This window comes from Vulpes vulpes, chromosome 16, assembly GCF_048418805.1.
Source record: "Vulpes vulpes isolate BD-2025 chromosome 16, VulVul3, whole genome shotgun sequence".
NCBI lineage: Eukaryota > Metazoa > Chordata > Mammalia > Carnivora > Canidae > Vulpes > Vulpes vulpes.
Window position 1 is genome coordinate 64124348 of NC_132795.1, and position 22120 is coordinate 64146467.

At 41.6% G+C, this 22120-nt stretch overlaps 2 protein-coding genes across 4 annotated transcripts in view; one reads left to right on the forward strand and one right to left on the reverse strand.

Moving 5' to 3' along the window:
- The window catches only part of LOC112929131 (sulfotransferase 1C1-like), a 44076-nt gene extending 23300 nt beyond the window's left edge, over positions 1-20776 (reverse strand). Inside the window, exons 1-3 of the mRNA XM_072742591.1 lie at positions 20637-20776; positions 5630-5805; positions 3554-3682 (exon numbers count right to left, since the gene is read on the reverse strand). Coding sequence (XP_072598692.1) covers positions 3554-3682; positions 5630-5801 — 301 coding nt within the window. The 5' untranslated portion in view covers positions 5802-5805; positions 20637-20776. The remainder of the gene's footprint in view (positions 1-3553; positions 3683-5629; positions 5806-20636) is intronic.
- Positions 20369-22120, forward strand: part of LOC140595969 (uncharacterized) — a 72779-nt gene continuing 71027 nt past the window's right edge. For 2 of the 3 annotated variants that reach the window (XM_072742589.1, XM_072742590.1), the window contains exon 1: positions 20694-20819. The gene's annotated coding sequence lies outside the window, so the exon portion shown is untranslated. Of the gene's footprint in view, positions 20379-20693; positions 20820-22120 lie in introns of those variants that run through there. The other variant, XM_072742588.1, reaches the window with a different exon arrangement.

The window sequence follows — 22120 nt, forward strand, 5'->3', positions numbered from 1 at the left end:
TTGGCACCATATTTCACACCAAAGTGAAATTATTGTGTTTTAAGAAAAAAAATCTTTAGTGTCTCCAGATGAAATGATTCATAAAGTCAAGGGAATTAAACTGGCTTCTCCAAAATAGCATATAAAGCAAGGAAACAGCACAGCAACATTTTTAAGAAACTTAAAGAAGTGTGAATGAAAGATATTATACCCAAGCAAGTTGTGCTTCAAGTAGCAAGATTATAGAAAAAAGTTTAAAACATGCAAGAACTGGGGACACCTAGGTGGCTCAGAGGTTGAATGTCTGCCTTTGGCTCAGGTCATGATCCTGGGGTCCTGGGATCGAGTCCATCAGGCTCCCTGTAGGGAGCCTGTAGGGAGCCTGCTTCTACCCTCTGCCTATGTTTCTGCTTCTCTCTGTATGTCTCTCATGAATAAATACATAAAATCTTTAAAAATTGCAAGAACTCACAGAATACAATATATATATGTATATATATGTATATATATATATATATACATATATATATATATATTCCTGAGCTATTTAGTAGGGTGAGTTTAATTCCCCTGAGAGATGACTAGGAAAACATTATTACAAGGCTTGATGATGAGCATTTCACAATATTTAATACTAGAACTAAAATTTAAAAGGGTAAGGGGATGGGTGGAAGAACATGTAAATCTTAGTTTCCAACAAAGTAGAAAAAATGCAACTTAAAATTTAGAGTGAGATTATTTGTGGTTGTATAAGTAATCGAAAGAATTAAAAAATTCCTTTGAAACTGGCAGATCAGGTAAACTTTAAGTAAGAGAAAAGAGGATTAAGTACTTATAAAAGGGGATAATAATACACAGGCAACCAATCACTAGGAAGAAAATTAAAAGTTTCTTAAACAAAAAACAAAAAGTCAATGGGACGCCTGGGTGGCTCAGTGGTTTCAGCTTCTGCCTTTAGCTCAGGTGGTGATCCCAGAGTTGTGGGATTGAGTCCCGCATTGGACTCCCTGCAGGGAGCCTGCTTCTCCCTCTGCCTGTGTCTTTGCCTCTGTCTGTGTCTGTCATGAATAAATAAATAAAATCCTTAAAATCTTTAAAACAAAAACAAAAACTCAAAATAAAAGCAAACCAGAAAAGTGGTACACAAAGGCATCCAAATTGGTAAGGAAGAAGTGACACTTTCACCATTTGCAGGTGAATGATACGATATAGAAAACCTAAGGATTCCATCAAGAAACTACTAGAACTGATAAATTTGGTAGGGTCACAGGATACAAAGTCAATGTACGAAATCTGTTGCATTTCTATACAAGAATAATGAAGCAACAGAAAGAGAAATAAAGAAAGCAATTTGATTCACAATTGCTCAAAATAATAAAGTACCTAGGAATAAACTTAACCAGGGAGCTAAAAGATCTGTGCCCTGAAAACTGTAAAACATTGATGAAAGAAATTGAAGACAACACAAAAAAATAGAAAGATATTCCATGTTTATAGATTGGAAGAAAAAATGTTAAAATATCCATACTACTTAAAGCAATCTACATATTTAATGCAAGCCCTATCAAAATGCCCTTCTACATTTATTGAAGCATTATTTACAAAGCCAAATTATGGAAGCAGAGCAAGTATCTATCAATAGATGAATGGATAAAGAAGTTGTGGTGTATATATACACAATGGAATATTACTCAGCCATAGAAAAGAATAACTCTAGCCATTTTGTAGTAACATTACAAAAAAGGTGTGGCTAGCATCATATTTGATGGTAAGACCTGAATGCCTTTTTACCTTAGGATCAGGAGCAAGACAAGGATGTCTGCTCTAATGATTTCTTTTTTTTTTCTTATGATTTCTGTTCAACATTGCACTGGAGTTTCCAGGGAGTGCAAGAAAATAAGGAAAAGAAATAATAGATCTCCAAACTAGAAAGGAAAAAGTAAAAATTTCTTTATTTACAGAACACATGATGGTTCATGTAGAAAACCCAACAGAATGTATAAGAGTTACTAGAACCAATAAGCTAGTACAAGTACACTTGCAGGGTACAAGGTCAAATACAAATATCAATCATATTTCAGAATATGAGCCACAAATAATTAAAAATTAAACTAAAAAATACAATTTATAGTAGCATAAAACAAAAATATTTATGGCTTAATTCGATTGGAGATGTGCCAGACTTAAGTGGTGGAAGGTACAAAACACTGTGAGGGAAATTAAACAAGGCCTAAGTAATTGAAGAGATAAACCACATTCACAGATCAGAAAACCTGACTTTGTAAGAGTAATAGTCCTCCCCAAATAGATCAATAGATTCAATGCAATCCCACCCAAATATCAGATTTTTTTTTGTAGAAACTTATGGCCTGATTCTAGAATTAACAAAGATCCTGAAATAAATAAAGCAACTTCTAAAAAGAAGAAAAAATTTGGAGATTTTATATTACCTAATTTCAAAACTTATAAAGCTAAAGTAATCCAAAGGGGTGGTGTTGTTATAAAGGTAGACACATGATGGAAAGGAACAGAATAGAAAATCCAGAATATACCCATATACATATAGTTAATTGATTTTGTAAAAGGGGCCAAGGTTATTCAATGGGAAAAAAGATAATTTTTTTGAACTAAATGTGCTAGAATAGTTGGCTCAATCTATTAGGGGTTTTTAATAGATATTCCTTTAAAAATGAAGAAATATTAGGTTTTGAGAGTTAATAATTTGCTCAGTGTCCCCTAGATAAAATATTTGAAGCTGAATTGTTTGATTCCAAAGTCTATGGCTTTGGATGACCTCAGCACTGGGTGACCTCCTATTACAAAAGCTGGGTGACCTCCTATTACAAAAGCTACTCTTTGCCACTATTTACTTTATAAAAACACGTCATTTATTTCCTTTTTTTTAAAAAAAGATTTTATTTATTTATTCATGAGAGACACAGAGAGAGAGGCAGAGACATAGGTAGAAGGAGGAGCAGGCTCCCTGTGGGAAGCCCAATGTGGGACTCGATTCCAAAACCCCAGGATCATGCCCAAAGCCAAAGGAAGATGCTCAACCACTGAGCCACCCAGGTGTACCCATCTCCTTTATTTCTAATTGATTTCAAGCTTTTTAAGGGTGTTGTCTGTGTCTTATATTTCTTAGTATCTTTGAAGTGAAATATAGTTGTTGATGATAATGATATATATAATTTGGTTTGATTTGGTGGTAGACAGGTTATAGATAAATATATTTGAAGACAATCCTCTAAAAGAAGGGAGCATGATGAAAGAGGATGCTAGGAATCATCACCCTGCCTTCTCTGTTATACATTCATCATCAGTCTTGAATTCCCAGTCACCAGTAGAGAATGTGCTGTGTCATGCTACCCAATCATATATTTTAGAATAGAGATTTGGAAGTCTAATTTCTCCATTGAAGGGAGTATGTTGACCTTTACTGCTTTCCCGGTGTCCCTTGGAAATTTTTTCCAGAAGGCTGTAGAAATAATTCTCTTTTCAGATGCAAACTGACCTAGCACAGTGGTCAGGGGTCTTAGTTATAGCTTCATGAGTTTTATTTGGGCAAACTTACCTGAGTTGAGGGGTGGGGGTAAAGCCCACTCAATGAAAGGATGCCGGTCGAAGGTATTGGCCCTCTGGCACTTCTGCACATCTCCGTCATTTTGGATCATGTCCACAATTTCTTGTGTCCAGGTTGTGCCTAGAGTATTGGTTATTGTTAATTTCATCCACTCACTGCACAAGTTAATTCATTTCCTCGATTATTTATGTATGCAGTAAAATTCACATATGCTGAATGTTAAGCAGAAGCAGCTCACTTATCACTTCCTCTTTAATCCCCAGTGCCTCACACAGGGCTTTGCACCTAGTAAACATAGTTTGAACGAATGAATATTGAATCAAATGCATGTAGGAAGATGCAAAGATGAATTAACCACTGTCCTTGTCCTAACAAGTTTACAATCTTTTTGGATTAGATAAGTTGGGACAGAGACTACCTTTTGCCTAGCTTATATTCATTCTTCCTTTCTTTCTCAAATTAATAGATCCTTGATTTTCATCTGGGGATATGGCTACTTGCCTCAAAGGTAATATTCTCCAGTCTTTCTTGCATGACATGGCCATGTCATTTTGGGAAGTTGTCTTTCAAGACGAGGAACATGACCTTATTCCTCCTTTCCTACCTTCTTGCTGCTTTTTGGAATGTGTGGAGGAAGTCAGAAAGGTCTTCGATAATGCAGCCAACATTTTAATCCTGACTACTAATCACCAGGCTGCTTTTTCTTTTGGGTTTTCTAACACTTGTAGCCAAGTTGACTCTTAACTGACACAGAAGAGGAGTGCCAATAGGCCGGCAAAGAGCTAGACTGTGCTCACTGTCCACCGATATCCATTTTCCTTTTCCCATCAAAAGTATTTGGTGTCTCTCTTGCTCTTAGGCAGACCTGCTGCTCACTGATACATATGACATATACACAGATCACTAGAAGATGAACACTATAGAATAAGGGGCAAAAAGAATATTCAAAGGACTGTCTGAGTTCAGAGGAGGACAGTCAACTTGCTGCCGAAGGCGTCAGTAAGGCTCCGTTGAGATGGTAGCTTTGGAGTGAAGTGTTGAAGCAGGACTGGAATGTCCATCTGCATTAAGAAGCCAGGGCATCTCAGGCTCCCAGGTGGGGAACCTCAGGAACCAGAATAAAGACAGTCACATTTCCACATTGGAACCTATTGTATATAGGTTCCCAGGGGGTAAGAGGTGGTGGGGGAGGTAGGGATAAGGCTGGAGACTTGGGGGATGTCCTGAGGGGCTTTGAGATTGACTGCATAATTTCAAAGATGAGCTGAAAAAAAATTCCTGTTCCAAGGTGCAATGCAAATCCAAGTTCAGTTCTGGGCAGGAGAAGTGTCCAGGGCAAAGGAGACAGAAAAGGAGATTCTTGAGAAATTGAGCCCTGCTGACAGGAAGCCCCTGCCTTAGTTTAAGTAATGCTAAGTCATGAGAACAGAGTGAGGCTAAGGAGGGACTTCCCAGACACCGGGGACAGAAATGTTCCAAGGAAGGTTCAAAGAACTATGGTAAATGGACCCTCTTCTGAAATCTTTCTGGTAATGAATACCGAGAGTTCCTCTTGTGGAGTTTAATGGCCACTGAGAAACTTTTCCAAACTTGTTAAAGCTTCAAGAATGTTTTATATTGGGGTGAAAGCCCTCATTTCCATGTTAGTGTCCCCCACTAAGAGATGCTTCTTATGGGCAAAGAGTGCGGTCACTTCCCAGATTGCTGGATGGGAACCAGGAATGGCTTGGCAAGATTACTGTGAAAACTTTTATGTAATTTCTCAGACTCTGCTTTTTAAATAACTTCGTAATTCAGGATCTGGCAATCTCTTTCTTTATCAGGGACCTACACAAACAGGAGAACCTTGGATCCTGGGGAATTGGAGCTCAGAAGCAAGTCTGGTTTCAGTTTTCCCAGGGCCAGCTCTGGTGAAAATTTGCAGTTTATTTTATTTTATTTTATTTTATTTTATTTTATTTTATTTTATTTATTATTTATTTTTCGCAGTTTTAAAATAAGGAGGCCCTCCACGCATCACCACTCCTCTACAGCTTGGCTTCCCCACTGTGAGTTTCCCAAACCTACCTGACTTTGCGTAGGATGCAATGAGGAGATCATCAGATTTTGCTTGGAAATTCCAGATGTTGTCCCAATTATCACTTATTATCTTGGTCATAAGGATTCCATTCACTTCTCTGGTTTCTGGTTCTATGTATTTTCCCACCAGCTTGGGATCTTTCATTTCTTCCAGGGACATCTTTCTATGTAGGTATAACAGACAGGTGCTTAAAAGAAAGGTCAATTCTCAAAACAGTCATTCCTGCCAAGAAAAATATTCTCTGAAGAAGTTAGGAGAGGTGTAGGTTAGGAGAAGAGAGTGAGAAGTTAGGAGAGGAGAGTAGTGGGCATTCACTACTATGCTTAATGTTAATTTAAGTGAGAGAAGTCAAAACAGGGGAGCCAGAAGCATTCTCAATAGCTTCCTTTCAGGGTATCTGGATGGTAAAGACACAAATATATTTCAGAGAAAAGCACATTGGAAGATGTGCCAGACCTGATGAGTATCGATGGGCTTGTTAGAGATAGCCTGTCTGAGGCCTGAGTGACAGGAGGGGACCAGGCCAGAAGACCACGGAGTTCACAGTCCCTTGTCAAGTTTGAAGCAACAAGAGGGGCCAGAATGGAATCAGCACTTGGGCTGGCCCTCTACAACCCAGCAGTGAAGCGGGCTGCGGTGGGTTGGTGAATTTATCAATAGCTCTAGAGCTGACACAAGTCACAGAGCAGGTGGGGCAGAAATAAACTCATATTAGGGTTCCCTTTCAGCACAATGGCCATCAGAATTTCAGTGTGGCAGGTCTGGATTAAATAAAAGTCCCCATGTGCATCTATAGCTCTAGGGGTGACTCCCTGCCCCCAATCGCTGGCTGAAGAGAATTAGCCGCCAGCTGAGGAAGTAACCCCAATTTGCTTGGGGAAGTAGCCCCCACAGGCGTGGGATACCATAACTATTCCCTTCGCAACTAACTTTATTTCTTGAAATCTTACATTTATTGTAGAAATGTAGCACATTAAATCAAACCACAGTATTACTAATTTTAAGAGTAATGTTGGCACATTTCGTAAATACTTTTTATGTAGAAGCAACTTTGACATACTGGAATATCCAATAGATGAGGCTTGCAATGAGAAGTTAATGTGTTATTGAGTATTTTAGTATATAGACTTGGGATTTTAGATTCAAAGGTTAGATGACTTTACCTAATTTAAAAAAGTTTAGGAGAATTTAAGAATCAATTCATAAGCTTAATTTTACTAGATTTGTAAGATTTAGTGAAGTAATTAGAATTTCTCTTTTTGTTATTATCAGACAACTGAGGCCCTTAAAGAGAGTAAACGCAATTTGAAATATTTATGAGAATTTTGTTAACTAGGTTAAAGAAGACTTTGTAAGTGGAAAACATTGACTCATATGCACCTGATACTCTGTGACCTACTATGGGGTGCAAGACTCTGGTTTTGATCTTAATTCTGAATTTTGCTTTCCTATCTGTAAAATGAGGGGGTCCACTCTGTAACTCTAAGTTGCCTCTGACTTAACTGCATATCTAAATGAACATTTTCCTTAGCCAAAAGTCAAATAAAATAGTGACTATTTCATTTACAGGATGCTTTTGCTTTCTGAGACCCCTTCATTTTGAATAGTTTCTATTGTTACATCTCCGAGTTTACTAATCTTTTCTTCAATAGTGTCCAGTCTGGTGTTTCTCCTGTTCAGAGTGTTGTTTGTATTTGAATTGTTTTCTTTTTTTTTCATTTCCAGAAGTTTAATTGGGTCTTCTTTGTATCTTACATACCTCTTCCATCATGCTTGCTCTTTACCTTTTTTAAGATATAATTTTTATAATAACTTTTATTTTATTGTTTTTGTGGGGGGATATTTTTAAAAATTCATTTTATGTAACCAAATAATTCACCCATTTCTCCTAATACCTTCCCCTCACTTGTGACAGCCACCATCTGTTCTCTATATCTATGAGCCCAGTTTTAAAAATGCATATTTTTTCTAGATTCCACATATAAGAGAGATCCTATAGTATTTGTTTTTCTCTGTCACATTTACTTCAGTTAGCATAATGCCCTTGAGGTCTATCCATATTGTTGCAAATGGTAAGATTTCTTTCTTTCTTTTTTTTTTTTTAAGTAATCTCTATACCCAATGTGGGGCTCGAACTCACAACTCTGATTACAGACTGAGCCAGCCAGGTGCCCCTTATTCTTATTTTTTGGCTAAATAATATTCCACTATTATTATATTCCATATATATGGAATATATACATATATATCACACCCCCCCCCATTTATTCATTGAAGAACACTTAGGTTATTTCCATATCTTGGCTATTATAAATAATTTTGTAATGAACATGGGAGTGCATATATTTTTTTAATTATGTTTTCATTTTCTTCGTTAAATACACAAAAGTGGGGGCACCTGGGTGGCTCAGTCGGTTAAATACATAAAAGTGGGGGCACCTGGGTGGCTCAGTCGGTTAAGTGTCTGTCTTTGGCTCAGGTCATGATCCCAGGGTCCTGGGATTGAACCCTACATTGGGTTCCCTACTCAGTGGGGAGCCTGCTTCTCCCTCTGCCTCTGCCAGCTGCTCCCCTAGCTTGTGCTCTCTCTCTGTCAAATGAATAAATAAAATCTTTTTAAAGTCAATAAATACACAAAAGTGGATTTCCTGGATCATATGGTAGATCAATTTTTTAAAATATTTTGAGAAATCTCCATACGGTTTTCCACAATGTCTGTACCAATTTACCTTTCCAACCGTAGGGCACAGGCTCCCTTTCCTCCATATCCTCACCATCACTTGCTGTTTGTTACTCTTATTAAACATGTGAGCCTCCTTTGCTTTAAGTCTGGGTGTGACCTGCTGCCTCTGTGCTGCGGGGTCCCGAGGTGGGGAGTCTGGGTGCATGAGCCCCTGAAGAGCTGTTTCTCAGTTTCCTACATAGTCTTGGGACATAGTCCTTGGTTTTCAAAGTTAGATGTTCTGGAGATTCATCTCTGAGGTATATGCCTTAAAAATTGTGCCTGATGTGGGGTATAGACACTTTGTTCCTTAGGGAGAAGCCCTGAGCTTTGAGTTCCCTTTCAGTTGTGGGATGTGGCGCTGAAGGTAGGATTTATTTTTTATTTTATTTTTAATTTTTATTTATTTATGATAGTCACACACACAGAGAGAGAGAGAGGCAGAGACATAGGCAGAGGGAGAAGCAGGCTCCACGCACCGGGAGCCCGACGTGGGATTCGATCCAGGGTCTCCAGGATCGTGCCCTGGGCCAAAGGCAGGCGCTAAACCACTGTGCCACCCAGGGATCCTGTGAAGTTAGGATTTATAGTGAGATTTTGTCCCAGCCTGTCCTACCGATTTCAATTTGGTCTTCCCATTTGCCCGATGTGTAGCTGTCACTCAGCCAGCCTTTAGGGGCTTATAGAGGAAATTGTTTCATTTGTAACTATGGACTCAGCGGTTTGTGAGAGGAGGTGAGTTCAGGATCTTTCTACGTTGCCATCTTGAACCAGAACGCAGTCTTTGGTGGTGAAGCTAGGTATGTGGGAGGAGGGGTGTATGGGCAATCTCTGTGCCAACTTCTCAACTTTGCTGTGAACCTAAAAACATTTTAGAAAATAGGGTCCATTAAAAAGTTAAAATGAGGGGCACCTGGGTGGCTCAATTGGTTACGTGTCTAGGCTCAGGTCATGATCTCAGAGTCCTGGGATCGAGGCCTTGGTTGGGCTCCCTGCTCAGCAGGGAGTCTGCTTCTCCCTCCCCTCTGCTGCTCCCCCCACTCATGCTCTCTCTCTCTGCCACTCTCGCTCATTCTCTCTCTCTCTCTCTCTTTTTTTTTGCTCATTCTCTCTCAAATAAATAAATAAAATCTTTTTAAAAAGTTAAAATGAGTTTTCCATTCTTCCTTGTGATATATCTATTAATGTTTTGTATAAAAATATTTCCTATCCACCCAGAATGTTCAAGCCAACTGGATGCTTCACAGATATGTAGTCTGTTTGAGGCACACCCAGGCCTGCTGCACGTATTTTTTGCAGCACTCATGATGTGTTTTAAAAATAAAGTTAACAGGTTACCAGTCTGGCAGGTTGGCTTTCACAAGGGCCGTGGGACATAGTGTGAACTTCAAGAAGTGACTCCAACGGTGGAAAATTCAAACAGGCCAGTGGAGCAGATGTCAGCAATTGTTGCCTGCCATACCTGTTGGTGCTACTGCTTCCTCGTAAATGGAATGCCTGTTTTGCCTGAGTTCTTTTAGAAATTGTTCAGGTTTGGGTAGAAGTTTGAGATATTAAAAAATGGCATTTTTTCCAAGTGTAGAGAAATATGACTGTACCAGTGATTCCAAACATGGCCTCAAGGAAGAGAGAATCTGGTCCCAATGGAGATCCTTCTTCATGTGCCATCATTCTTTCTCTCCATCATGTCCTGTGCTGGACCCACACTGGTCTTACTTCCATTTCCTGAGTGATCTTCAACCTTTCACAACCCTGCCTTTGTGTATCTATGCCCTTGCCCCTGGCTAATCAATGTCCAATTTATTCTTCTAGACACTCTAAAATGCAACTTCACTGTGCTTTGACCATATATTGTTACCATACAGCACATCATCCTCATACATCTCTATTTACACTTTATGCAACATGTTTTTGCAGGGAAGGTATCAGGTTATTCAGGTCTCTCCGAGGAAAAAAATAGATGCCGCCTGTTTCAAGTCACATAGCACAGAGTATATAAAGAACTGATGTTTTAAGTTTGGAAAGCGTACACCTGTTATTTATCTCCTTTGTGTCAATCCACAGTTCTTTGTAGAATTTTGTGAATGTAACTAGGTAGAGCCCTGAGACCAGAAATATGACTCAAGTTCCTACCTCTTCCCCCAAAGGAGACTGGTGTAACTCCTACAACCCAGGCCTGACCCCTCCAGTGCTGCACTGGGGGGCTGGGAGGCTGCAGTTGAATGCTATTGCCAAGGATTAGCATGATATCCATGTGTCTGCGCAGAGGAACACATTTCATTTATCTTGACGTCTGAGCAGGAAGCAGGCCTTTCACTAACTTCATCTGCAATCCCACAGCACTGGAGAGAATGGAGTGGCCCCCAAATATCTACATCTTAATCCCTGGAGCCTATGCATATGTCACCTTACGTGGGAAAAGGGACTTAAGAGTCTTGAGGTGGGGAGATTATTCCTGATGATTCAGGTGGGCCTGATATAATCACAAGGTCCTACATGAGAGAGGCAAGGGGATCAGACTCAGAAAAAGGGACTGTGATGATGGAAGCAGAGGTCATCAAAAACAGAGGCTGGGAGACTGTTCTAGAATAAAGGAGGCTAAAGAGACATAACCAGATGCTTTGATTGAAACTTGATTAGATCTCAATTTAAAAAAACTGTAAAACAAGATATTCTTGGGACAGTTGGGGAACTTTGACTACAAACTGTTTAATGGCATTATGCCTAAGCAGGAGAGCATTTGAATAGCTCTGGCTGATTTATTCTCATGACTGTACTGTGAGTCAATATTCAATGGCCTCTGCTCATCTATTCATTTCTCTGCTTACACATGTTATTTGTGTTATTAACAGTCTTCAGTAGCTTTACTCTATTTAGTCTGATTCAACATTTATGGAATAGAATAGCTACTAAGATTATAACATTTGCCAATTTCTTCTTGTGTTTCTCTCAATTGTTATTCTTTATACTTTGAATCTGCTAATGAGTGCATACTAGCTCAAAAGTTTAACCTTCTGAGTAAATTTTTCCTTCTGTTATTATGAAATGCCACCTTTATTTCTGATACCGCTATTTTCTTAAAGTTTTGTGTGTCTGATACCAATGGCCACTATGGCAGCTACTCTTTAGATAGTGTTTTTTCCTGGTATACATTTTCCTAGGCTTACTCATTTTATTGTTTCCTGGTTTCTTTCTGCCATTAAGAAATCCACTGTCTCTTAAATAGTTCTTTTTTTTTCTTCTAACATGTTTTTCTTCCCTACTTTGCAAAATAGTATTTTATCTGGTGTTCTCAAGTTTCTGGGACAATATCTAAGTTTGTATTTATTCTTATTTACCTTTCCTGGAACTTGTACTTTTTGATATCAAGTATTTTTAAGTTTCATAGATTTTTGAACATTTTCAGTATTTCACATATTGTCTTTCTCCCACTGTCTTTGTTCTTACCTTGTGGAACTAACTGGCTTTATGTCTGACGTTCTGATTCTTTCTTCGTATCTCTTATCCTCTCCTTCATATTTTCCTTTGCTTTGCTTCTCTGGCTGTAGTCTATGTGATTTCCCCAGCCCTCCCTTTTATTTTATGAATTCCCTTTCCAGTTGGAAAGAGAGTGGCGGTGTGCTATCCTGCCGGCAGCGCCATGCTTATCAAAGATGGCATGTGGGGCAGCTCAGCTTATTGAGCTGGGGGTGGTACAAATGGGTGTGCAGAGGAGGTTCCCATGACAAGCCTCTAGTCTAGGGTTTTTTTGACTCATGGACAGTTGTTAACTGTCTCCAGTTTGGTCGGGTCAATGGCAGCTGGATGATTTTCATGTTCAAGGCCATCCTATTTGGGAGGGACATTGCCCAGGAACCATTGCCAAGGAAAGTTACCCAGGTTTCAGTGCATACAAATGACCACACAAAGGCTATGCTTAACCACAAGGCATATGCCTTTCCTCTAATCTGGGTCACCAGCCATTTGGGTTCTCAACCTCTGACCCTACCAACCACTCTGCAGGCTCCCCATACCCCGTGTTAAACCGGGACTCCTCAGCTCCACCATTCTGGCCTTTCTTGGTTACCACTCCCACACTCCATATTGCTCCCACATCTCCAGGTCACGAGAGTGCTGCTGCCACACTGGTCTGGGCCGACAGCAGGGCACCACACTTGTGGCAGCCCTAGCAAATGCATTGTTCTGAATTGCAAATGACACTCCTAACCCAAACACTGGAAACTGGTCATGCTGCAAGGCGGGGGTGGGGAGAGGGTAGGGGGGTGGGGGGGTGGGGGGAGGACCACCCTTTCAGCCACTGGCCCTTTGATTTCATAGACCACTGCCTCTGTCACTGGCACTATCTGCTTCACTATTACGTGTGTAGATACATTTCCCAGCCTACTGCTGGCTACACCCACCAGGACAGATCGTCTTTCTTTCCTAAGTCCGTCCTGCCCCCATTCAGCCCTCCTTGGCACCACTGACTCAGCTCAAGGATCTCATCTTACTGCCCGTATAACATGGCCCTAGGCTCTCCTGCAGGACGTCCAATGGAACTTTCACCTCCCCTACCATCGCAGGCCTCTGGCATTACTGAATCTCTCAGTGGTCTTTTAAAATCCCTGCTCCTTAAGTTCCAGGGCAGTACATGGACTCTTAAACGGGCTTCCTTGCTGCAGTGACACTTTAAACTTTTGGCCATGTGGCTACCACTCTCCTTACACCAACTGGGCTTGCCTGGCTGTGCTGCCTGATTGCTATCAGAGGGGAATGTGCTGCCTTCATCTTATGGGAGGAGATTATTTACAAGTTTCCCAACAATTTTGAATCCCATACCAATTTAAAATGTCAATCATGGGGCTCCTGGGTGACTTAGTTGGTTAAGCACTCTGCTCTTGATTGAGGCTCAGGTCATGATTTCAGAGTCGTGAGACTGAGTCCTGCCTCAGGCTCTGTGCTCGGTGTGGACTCTGCTGGAGATTCTCTCTCCCTATCCCATTGCTCCTCTAGCTCTGCATGCTAGATGCTTGTGCATGCTCTCTAGCTCTGTCTCAAAATAAATAAATAAAAAATAATAAAATAAAATAAAACGTACATCATCTCTCCTTCCAATATTCATTGGTGACCCAATGGGGGATACCTGGTTAGTGATCACCCCCTGGTTATAGACAGTCCTAGCCCAGTAGAAAAACGAAGACCCCTCTGCTGCTGGGCCACACTTGACATGCAAATTCCAGCTGAAATTCCAAAGTGTAGTGGCTTAGTGGATGGCTCATTCCTCCTAAACACACCTCCCCATAGGAAGTGGAAACAGTTGCACCCAGACCAACCAACAGAAGAGTGTGGATCCTTAAAAGGGGGAAAGAGGCTCTCAGGTTGGCTGACACCAGCAACATTAGAAGATGGCAGTGTGGTGCAACAGTCACTATAGTTGGCCCTACTTCACCTTGGAGGAGGCCACCAGTGGGTTGCCAACCCACAACAGCCCCAGAATAAATCTCCATATGGGGCAATCAGTGTGTAGGCTTGAAAACTATAAAATGCAAATGTTCACTGCTGCCTCATGTACCGTGCCGTCTGGGTGGTGGGGCTTCTCCTGGTCCCTGGAAAAGCTGAAACAGCACAGCCACTCGTTTGCAATTGCACCCAGGGTTGGGGCATGGCTAGTGTTTGAAGTCAGCCCTTCAGGGTTTGAGCCTGAGATGACACCAGATGTGGATACTAGCTGATGAGTCAAGCTTTCTCTCTCACATTTAAGGGACCCCTGACACAAGTGCTTAAAGGCCACCAGCCCTGCCCGATTTGGTCACCAGCATCCTGGCCTCCAGAAACAGGCCATTACACTGCCCTAATTTCAATCCTAATTGGCTGATAGGTTTATGCAGTTCAGATGCATCTCTGCTACTACCAACCAGGCCACTCCTTAAACTGCTGGGAGCATATCACACAATTTTCTTTAGATCAAGGCTATCCAGGTGCTTCCAATGGTTCTGTTCAATGATAGACACATGCCTTGGAAGAGAGTACTATTCAGTCATTTGTGAGGTGCATCTCTGGGGGCCCCCAAACTTTACTGAGAATTTGTGATACCAGTAAATGCTCCTGGCAGTGCAAGCAAACCTTAATCAGGGCATCTTGAATCCATGAGACCTTTTGGCCCCTCAGTGCCCCTCCTGAGTCACCCTCCTCTGGGATGGTTCCTTCACCTGTGGCAATGCTGGAGATGATGACACCCAGGCCCATGATGGCATGGCAATCTGAGACATGACCACAGGGACAGCGAGGATTCAAGATTTGGCAGTGTCCTCACCCATGACACAGCCTCATCTTGAATGGTACCTCTGGGACCTTTGCCTGTAGCAGAGATGGCACCCAGCAATACATGACAGCTGATGATGGTGAACACTCTCCAGCTTGGTTGTGAACTGAACTCTCACTTCTCATAATTCCCTGCTGGTAACCCCCTTGAGTGGGGTTTTCCAGAGCTAGCTATGTTTACTCCAAGCTTCCTTGCTTGCCGCTTGACTGTGAGGCAGGCTCCTCTCTACTGTGACTTTAAGCTTTGGAAAGCCAGGTAGTGTCCAATTCTACAACCTTGTGCCCCCCTCCCCCCGAAACCCTTTACTCAATGGCTTGCTCTCACCACTCTTGTTAGATTGGTCCTCATCATGCATCCTACTAGGAGTTAGTGAATGTAATTTCTGTTGAGAGGACCCTTCCCTGGCTGCAGATGCCACCACCACCACAGCACCTTTACAGAATCAAAGCTGCAGAGTCACCTTCCTACACACCCCAAGGGGACCCTTCCCTATCAGTCACCATACAGGGCTCCATGATCTTCCTGTGAAGTCTCTAATCATCTTGTTCGTTAGTCACTCCTTAGTGATTCCTTAGTACAGACGGTTGGTTTTAGATAGCTGTTTGGCTTTAGATTCCTTATCGACACAGCAAGGAGGTGTATGTGCTATAAAGACTACCACCTGCTGCATATATATATCGATGATTCGGGACAAATTCAGACAACTCAACAGGTACAAGTATTCCATAATCTCACCCTAGTTATCAAATCTACCTTAACCTTATCCAAAGACTGACTTATTTCCTTGGCTGGACTTCAATAATGAAGTCAATTCAATAAATGAAGGGAATGGTGTGACAGGATTTCAAACTGTGGTTTGTTCAATGATACTATTGATTGACATTTATGCTTTGCTCACATGTTTTATATACTGGGTGACCAATCTCTCCCTGTTAGTGGCTTTTATTATCTCTGCTGCCTGGGCATTGCCCATGATTTTCCATAAAGACTAATGCCAAGGGATCGCGGGGTCAGTTGCAATGAGAAATCAGCTATTTTGATTTGCTGCCTAGGCATTTTACAGTATGACAACCCTGCTCACACCCAAGATCTAGAATTCAGACAAGGACCTGAGTTTAGGATTGGCACCATAATTTCCTGCTTCATTTCCCCCAGGCATCTTATAAAATAACTGCTTAGAGTTAAGCCCACAACCAGTGACCTCCATCTCGACCTCCTTGTAAGTAGGAGGTGCTTGCTCCCCTGCTCTCAATCCACTGCTTGCTGGTGACCTGGGCCTGAAGACTGCCTCTCCCCCAGCTCATTGCAACACCTCCCTTCTGGGATCTCTAAATAATAAATCTTGTGGCTTTACTCTCTTTGTTTGGGTGCATTGAAACTGGATCATTAATCAAAATGACTCCAAGGTTTTCACTTGCCCAAAGAGGGAGCTCAGATGTTGAGGAAGGTACCTGTTGCCCCTGTGTGGGTGGCTTGCACCTCTGCACCTCTTCATTCAGCAGGTTATAGCTCAATACACTTGCTCTGCCTTCTCAGCGCAATTTACAATCAGTAACACTTTATATGTGGGACTTCTTTAGCCCTATTTGGAAGGTAAGTTCCTCCAGAAAATATTTTTGTTTGCTTTGCTGGGCTGTGTGGCTGCTTTTTAAGCATTTCAGCTGATCTCTATGGAAGAATACAGCTAACAAATGTAAAAGGAATGATAGATCTAAAGACAGCACCAGTGGAAGTTGAACACCACTGGATACAATGTTGAGAGAAATGGGATATTCACACAGTTTCGAAGCATCCAGTCACGGCAAATTACAGAGGGGAAGATGCTTTCTAATGAAGAGACCTGGAGGGGAGTCACCTCTACCAACTGTCAGTTAGCGACCCTGACAGCAGGATGACCTGCATTATATGCCAGCTGTGATGCAGCAAGATGTCAGAGGCACGACGTGGGGCATTTTCTGGTAATAATGTTTGAACTTCCATTTGATCATGAAGAAATGATTGGATACAACCACAGTGGGGGGATGTTCTGTGAGACAACTAGCCTGGTTCTTCAAACCAATCAACATTAGGGAAATATATAACGAAAGAAAATGTTTGGGCCAGGGGTACTGTCCCAGGCTGTAAGAGACGAAAGAGACGGAACAAAATGTAATGCAAGGAACTTCACTGAATTCTGAATAGGGCAAAAAGCAGCTTTGGAGGACATTCTTGGGTCAGTTGGGAAATTTGCACAGACTGTACGTCCAGCAGTGTTACGATGAGAGAGGAGAACGTCCCCATTTTAGGAAATATCAGCTGAAGTACATGGGGGGGGGTGTAACAGTGACCTCAACTTACATTCTGATGTTTCTTTAAAATAATATATACATTAGTTCATATATATACACAAAGTGTATGTACACAGATACATGTATGTAGGGCTGGGGAAGGTGCAGCATAATCTTACTAGGTCATCTAGGGGAACATTTACAGGTATTCTTTGCACTATTTAAAAAATTTCTATGTAGTTTAAAAATTTTTTTAAAGAAAAATATTGGAGAAAAACAAAAGTCTCACTTGTTTTTCTGACATCAAGATACTGTGAGTGTGGGCTTCTAACATGGGTGATGGCCAGCTGGTGATTTTTTCATGAGTGGGGAGATTTCTCCCCCCTTCCCTGGTCCTCAAGCCAAGATGAGGGGGTCCCTTGCCTCCCATCTTGTCAGGATGAGCTTTTCCTGAAGTTCTGCCTCTTGCCAGGCTCCCCTTCCTGCGGGGCGCTGGGCTTCCTTTCCTAGCCCCCCTCCCTGGCTGTCAGAGCCAGAGCTCAGCATCAGACACCTTCCCCCCACCACCCCGGTCCTCCTGGGGAACGTTCATGCTTGTGGATTTTTACTTGAAGTTTTGCTGGCTTAACAATACATTTTAAAAGATATATTTAAAAAACATTTTGTCTAGCTTTTAAAAAAGGTGTTCTGCTGCTAAAGGCCTGCTTGGGGTATTTACTTCTCTAAACATACAAGTCTCTTCGGCTGTGCCCAACCTATACTCTAAGGTATTGACGGCTTTCTATTCCTATTACCTGAAGTTCTAAGCAATCTTCATATGCTGTCTGTGCTTTCTGCTGGTTCTTTCTAAGTGAGGGTGTAATTTTGCATCTGAGATCCTTTTTTGTGGGGACATGTGTCCGAGTCTTCTCTGGTCTGGTCAAGGTTTTGGCTGTGTTCCTTTTTTTTTTTTTTAAATTAATTAATTAATTAATTTATGATAGTCACACACACACAGAGAGAGAGAGAGAGGCAGAGACACAGGCAGAGGGAGAAGCAGGCTCCATGCACTGGGAGCCTGATGCGGGATTCAATCCCGGGTCTCCAGGATCGCGCCCTGGGCCAAAGGCAGGCGCTAAACCTCTGCGCCACCCAGGGATCCCCTTGGCTGTGTTCCTGCCAGGTGGCCCAGTGGTATTACTAATTTGTGATTGATTTTTCTATTAAGTTATTGTCTTGGGGGCTCCTGAGCCAAGTGGGTCATGTAATTTGATCTGTAGCAGCACAGATTCATAGTTACAAATTCTGAGGGGACACTTCTGTTTCATCCACAACCCAGAATGACATAGTTAAATTTCTTCACTATTTCCTGGTACTGAGACCAGTTTTCTCCAGAGTGCTCTGAGGGACCCAAGTTCACAATGGAACTGTGTCCAGGCTCTCACAGGTCTCCGCTCCTGACCTTCACAGGCATTAACGTGAGATGGGCATTTGACCCAGCACACCCAGCGCCAGTACTCTGCTACACCAAACCTTTTTTCCTGGGTACCTGTCTTTTTCTTTCTTCATACTCAGCTCCACATTTAATAGAATGTTTGCTGTATGTAATGGAGTTTCTTGGTGTTTGCATTGGCAGGAGTTTCAAGTAAATTTGTCTGTTTTGTTATTGGAACACAAAGTTCCTTAATCTATTATTTTTGGTTTAGGTAAAAACAAACAAACAAACAAACAAAACAAAACAAACAAATAAACAAACAAACACCAACAAAACCTGTTATTCTGTAAACAGGCAGAAAGCACCTCCCTGAACACGTTTAAACTTTTTAAAAGTCTTACATTGAGTCAAACAAAACCCACATTTATTTAAAAATCAAATTCTTTCCTGAATTAAAGGTCATCTAAACACATTAAGTTTGGTGAAAACAATTTCCATGGCATACAAAAACAAACTTTGCCTTGGAAGTCTATAAACAAACTCATTTCAACTTCCCAGTCCAGGAAACATTCTATTCATTTTGGTGCCTCTAGTGCTGGTCTGATAACTGGCACAGGGTGAGAGCCTGATTTTTATTCTTGTCATTAAATGACTTTGAAATTGTTTATCCACCCATCAAACAGGAAGACTCATCTTTTTCTTCTCGAATCACAGCTTGCCTTCTGCCCACCCCTAACCCCAACTGTACATCATCATTGCTGCTACTTACAGACAAAGTCCCAGCCTATAGATTTCCTTGTGGGAAAAGGGAATTGGCATGGGGTCAGCTCTTCTGTACACTGTGAAGGTGGGACTTTCATCCTGGTTCCCAAGGGAATTTCAGGTCCTTTGGATACAACCTTGATCACAGCTAAGGCAATGAAGGTTTGCGTGTGACAAGATTTGCCCAGGATACTAGCCTTTGAGTGCCCCGACAGACCTCTGGGGCTGGTGCCCTGTCCTGGTGGAATGTGAATGTGTTCTGCTGGGCCAGGGATGCATCTTGCTTCCCTATGCATCTATTTTACTACATCCTCACGCACTTTTGTGGGGCTCCAATGCAGGGTGAAGGGCTCAGGAGCCCACACTGCCCTGTAGAGCAGCTTTCAGGAGGTTACAGGGTGGGGGGGCAGGTCCCTCTAGGACACTATGAGTGCCCACTTGAGGGGAGAGGTTCAGCTCTGGAAGGTGACAGGGTAATCTGCAGACTTAATCATGCTGGGCACACAGGGATTTTCCTCACCACCCAAGTTCTGGCATCTTGGGGTGGGGGTGAGAAGCTTCAGTAACAGGTCAACTGAAGTAAAGGGTGAAACTTTCAGAGAACCTCTGAGCCTGGTTTATGCAAGATGTAGGTATTATAAAATGCCTTGTACAACCTCCAACTCCTGTTTCTCCTGTGGCTTTCTTTGGAATGTCACGACTACCTGGGCAGAAGTTCCTCTATGCCTGGGACCCTCCTTCTGCCCATTGCCCTTCCAGTCTCCTGATAAAGAACTTTCTGGGCCTTCTGTGATTCCAGAAGGTCAGAGCAAAGTGTCTTCAGTTGCCTGGGCTGAACTTTTTTTCAGAACAACTTGCAGTGAACCTGATTTTTTTTTTTTTTTTCAAAACAACTTGCAGTGAACAAGCAGGGAAATCTGGCTCAAGGATGATACTCTTGGCAGAGAACCTGGGATCTGACTGTCCTTGGTTGGTCTGACCCCTGTTTTAGGATGGCCACAGTTGGGCAGCCCAGGTGACTTAGCGGTTTAGCGCCGCCTTCAGCCTGGAGTGTGATCCTGGAGACCTGGGATGGTCGGGCTCCTTGCATGGAGCCTGCTTCTCCCTCTGCCTGTGTCTCTGCCTCTCTCTCTCTCTGTCTCTGTGTCTCTCATTTTTTTTTTTTAAAGGATGGCCACAGTTATCTGACAGACACAGATTGGAAGTCTTACTCCATGGAGGTGGAGCAGTAGTGTCTCCCACCTGCAGGGAGGCAAAGGACCTAGCAATAGTATGCTCAGGGGGAATTTAACTTAACTTTGAGGAAAGAGTTATACTTTAATTCAGTAAGGCCACCATATGATCAATGGACAGAGGCCTTGGGAATATGGGACTAAAATTGTTTTCTCCTTCAGATCTTTGAAAAACATATTTTTCCTTTATGAGCTTAAGAGTGATTGACTTTTTTCCCATCTTCCCGACCTTGCTCTCTGTTCTAGAGGGAAACTAATCTGGTGATTTCATATAAGGACTTTCAGGAAGTACTCACAAGATTCCAGCTGAGTAGTTTTATGAGACCTTGATCTTTCCTTTCTGTTTGCTTTAGGTGTTTTCTCCAGGATGCTTTGTGATTCCAAAGCTTCAGACGTGTGCCACAGATCCGGAGGGCCGGTGGAGCAGGGCTCAACAATGATCCTGTGCCTCGGTTCCCTTGATATAGGATCTGCTTAAGGTAGGTCAAGGATCAGGCTATATCTATGTGCTTCACAATGGAAAGAGGTGGTGAAGGAAATAACCAATGAAAGCTCTGGTGATTATCTCCAGCAGATCTCACTGACAACACAGACCTTTGGTCCAAACTGTTTTTGCTTTGTGGCTATACATTTTCTGACACTGGCAACCTATTTTGGAATTGCAAATTTGGAATTATAAGGAGGAGTAATTTTGTGGCATGCACAGTGTCACTTTTCCTCCTGTACTTGTAGTGTACTTTGAGAACTGATGAAGGAATTCTTTCCAATGAACTCCGATGTGTCCTCAGAATCCTCCTTAAATAATGTTCCAAAGAGTCACTTCCACTACTTGCCATTGAAAGTAGTAGGCTAAAAGATGAAACCTATTTGCCATCCCTGGTTTATAGTGTACATAATGCTCTGATAGGATATGCCAAAAGTTAAAAATGCAGTGGATTTTCTTTGTTTAGAATTCCATTCATTGATAATTGCAAACTAAGCATTTTTATTTTGTTTTGTTTGTTTCATTGGACTCCCTGGGTGCCTCACACAATTCTATAGTCATAAAATATCCTTCTGGACATACTGCATGGTTATCTTACACATTTAAAAAAATCTCTTTGCTTTTATTTACTTCACAAAGTGATAGCTACATTTGCTTGTGATTTTATTTCACTCAGTTTAAATTGCATTTTTTCTGATATTTTCAAAACTTAATATTTGCCCACTTACAGAAATTACCGTGCAAGGAAACTGAACCCCCAAATGAATTAAGTCATACAATAAGGAGCTAACACTTATTAAAGGCTAATATATATTAGGCTCAATTTCGAAGTGCTTTACTTGTATTATTATAATTTTAAAGTTCTGACCATAATCATGCCAGAGAGATACTATCATTTTTCCTATTTTACAGATAAAGAACCTAAGTCTAACAGAGCTTAACTAACCCCCCAGAATCCTATCTTTGGCCAGGAAGTTGAGGTTCAAAGCTTCTTGGTCACTATACTGTTCTTACCACAGTGGAAAGAGAAGTTTCAAGTGTAAAGGTGATCATTACAGTTCAGTGCCAAGATGCTCACATTGAACAGACAGAATGGGATATATTAGATCCATTGAATTCTCCACATTTTCAAGCAATGACTTTATGTTATAAAATTAGATTAGATTATGAAATTAGAGTGGTAAACATAACTGTCTAAATAAACCATACTTTAACGTTCTATATGTTAAACCAATTATCTTACCTACTAAGATAGATAAGCCAAGTGTTTACTAAAGATCCTTGCTCTGAACTATA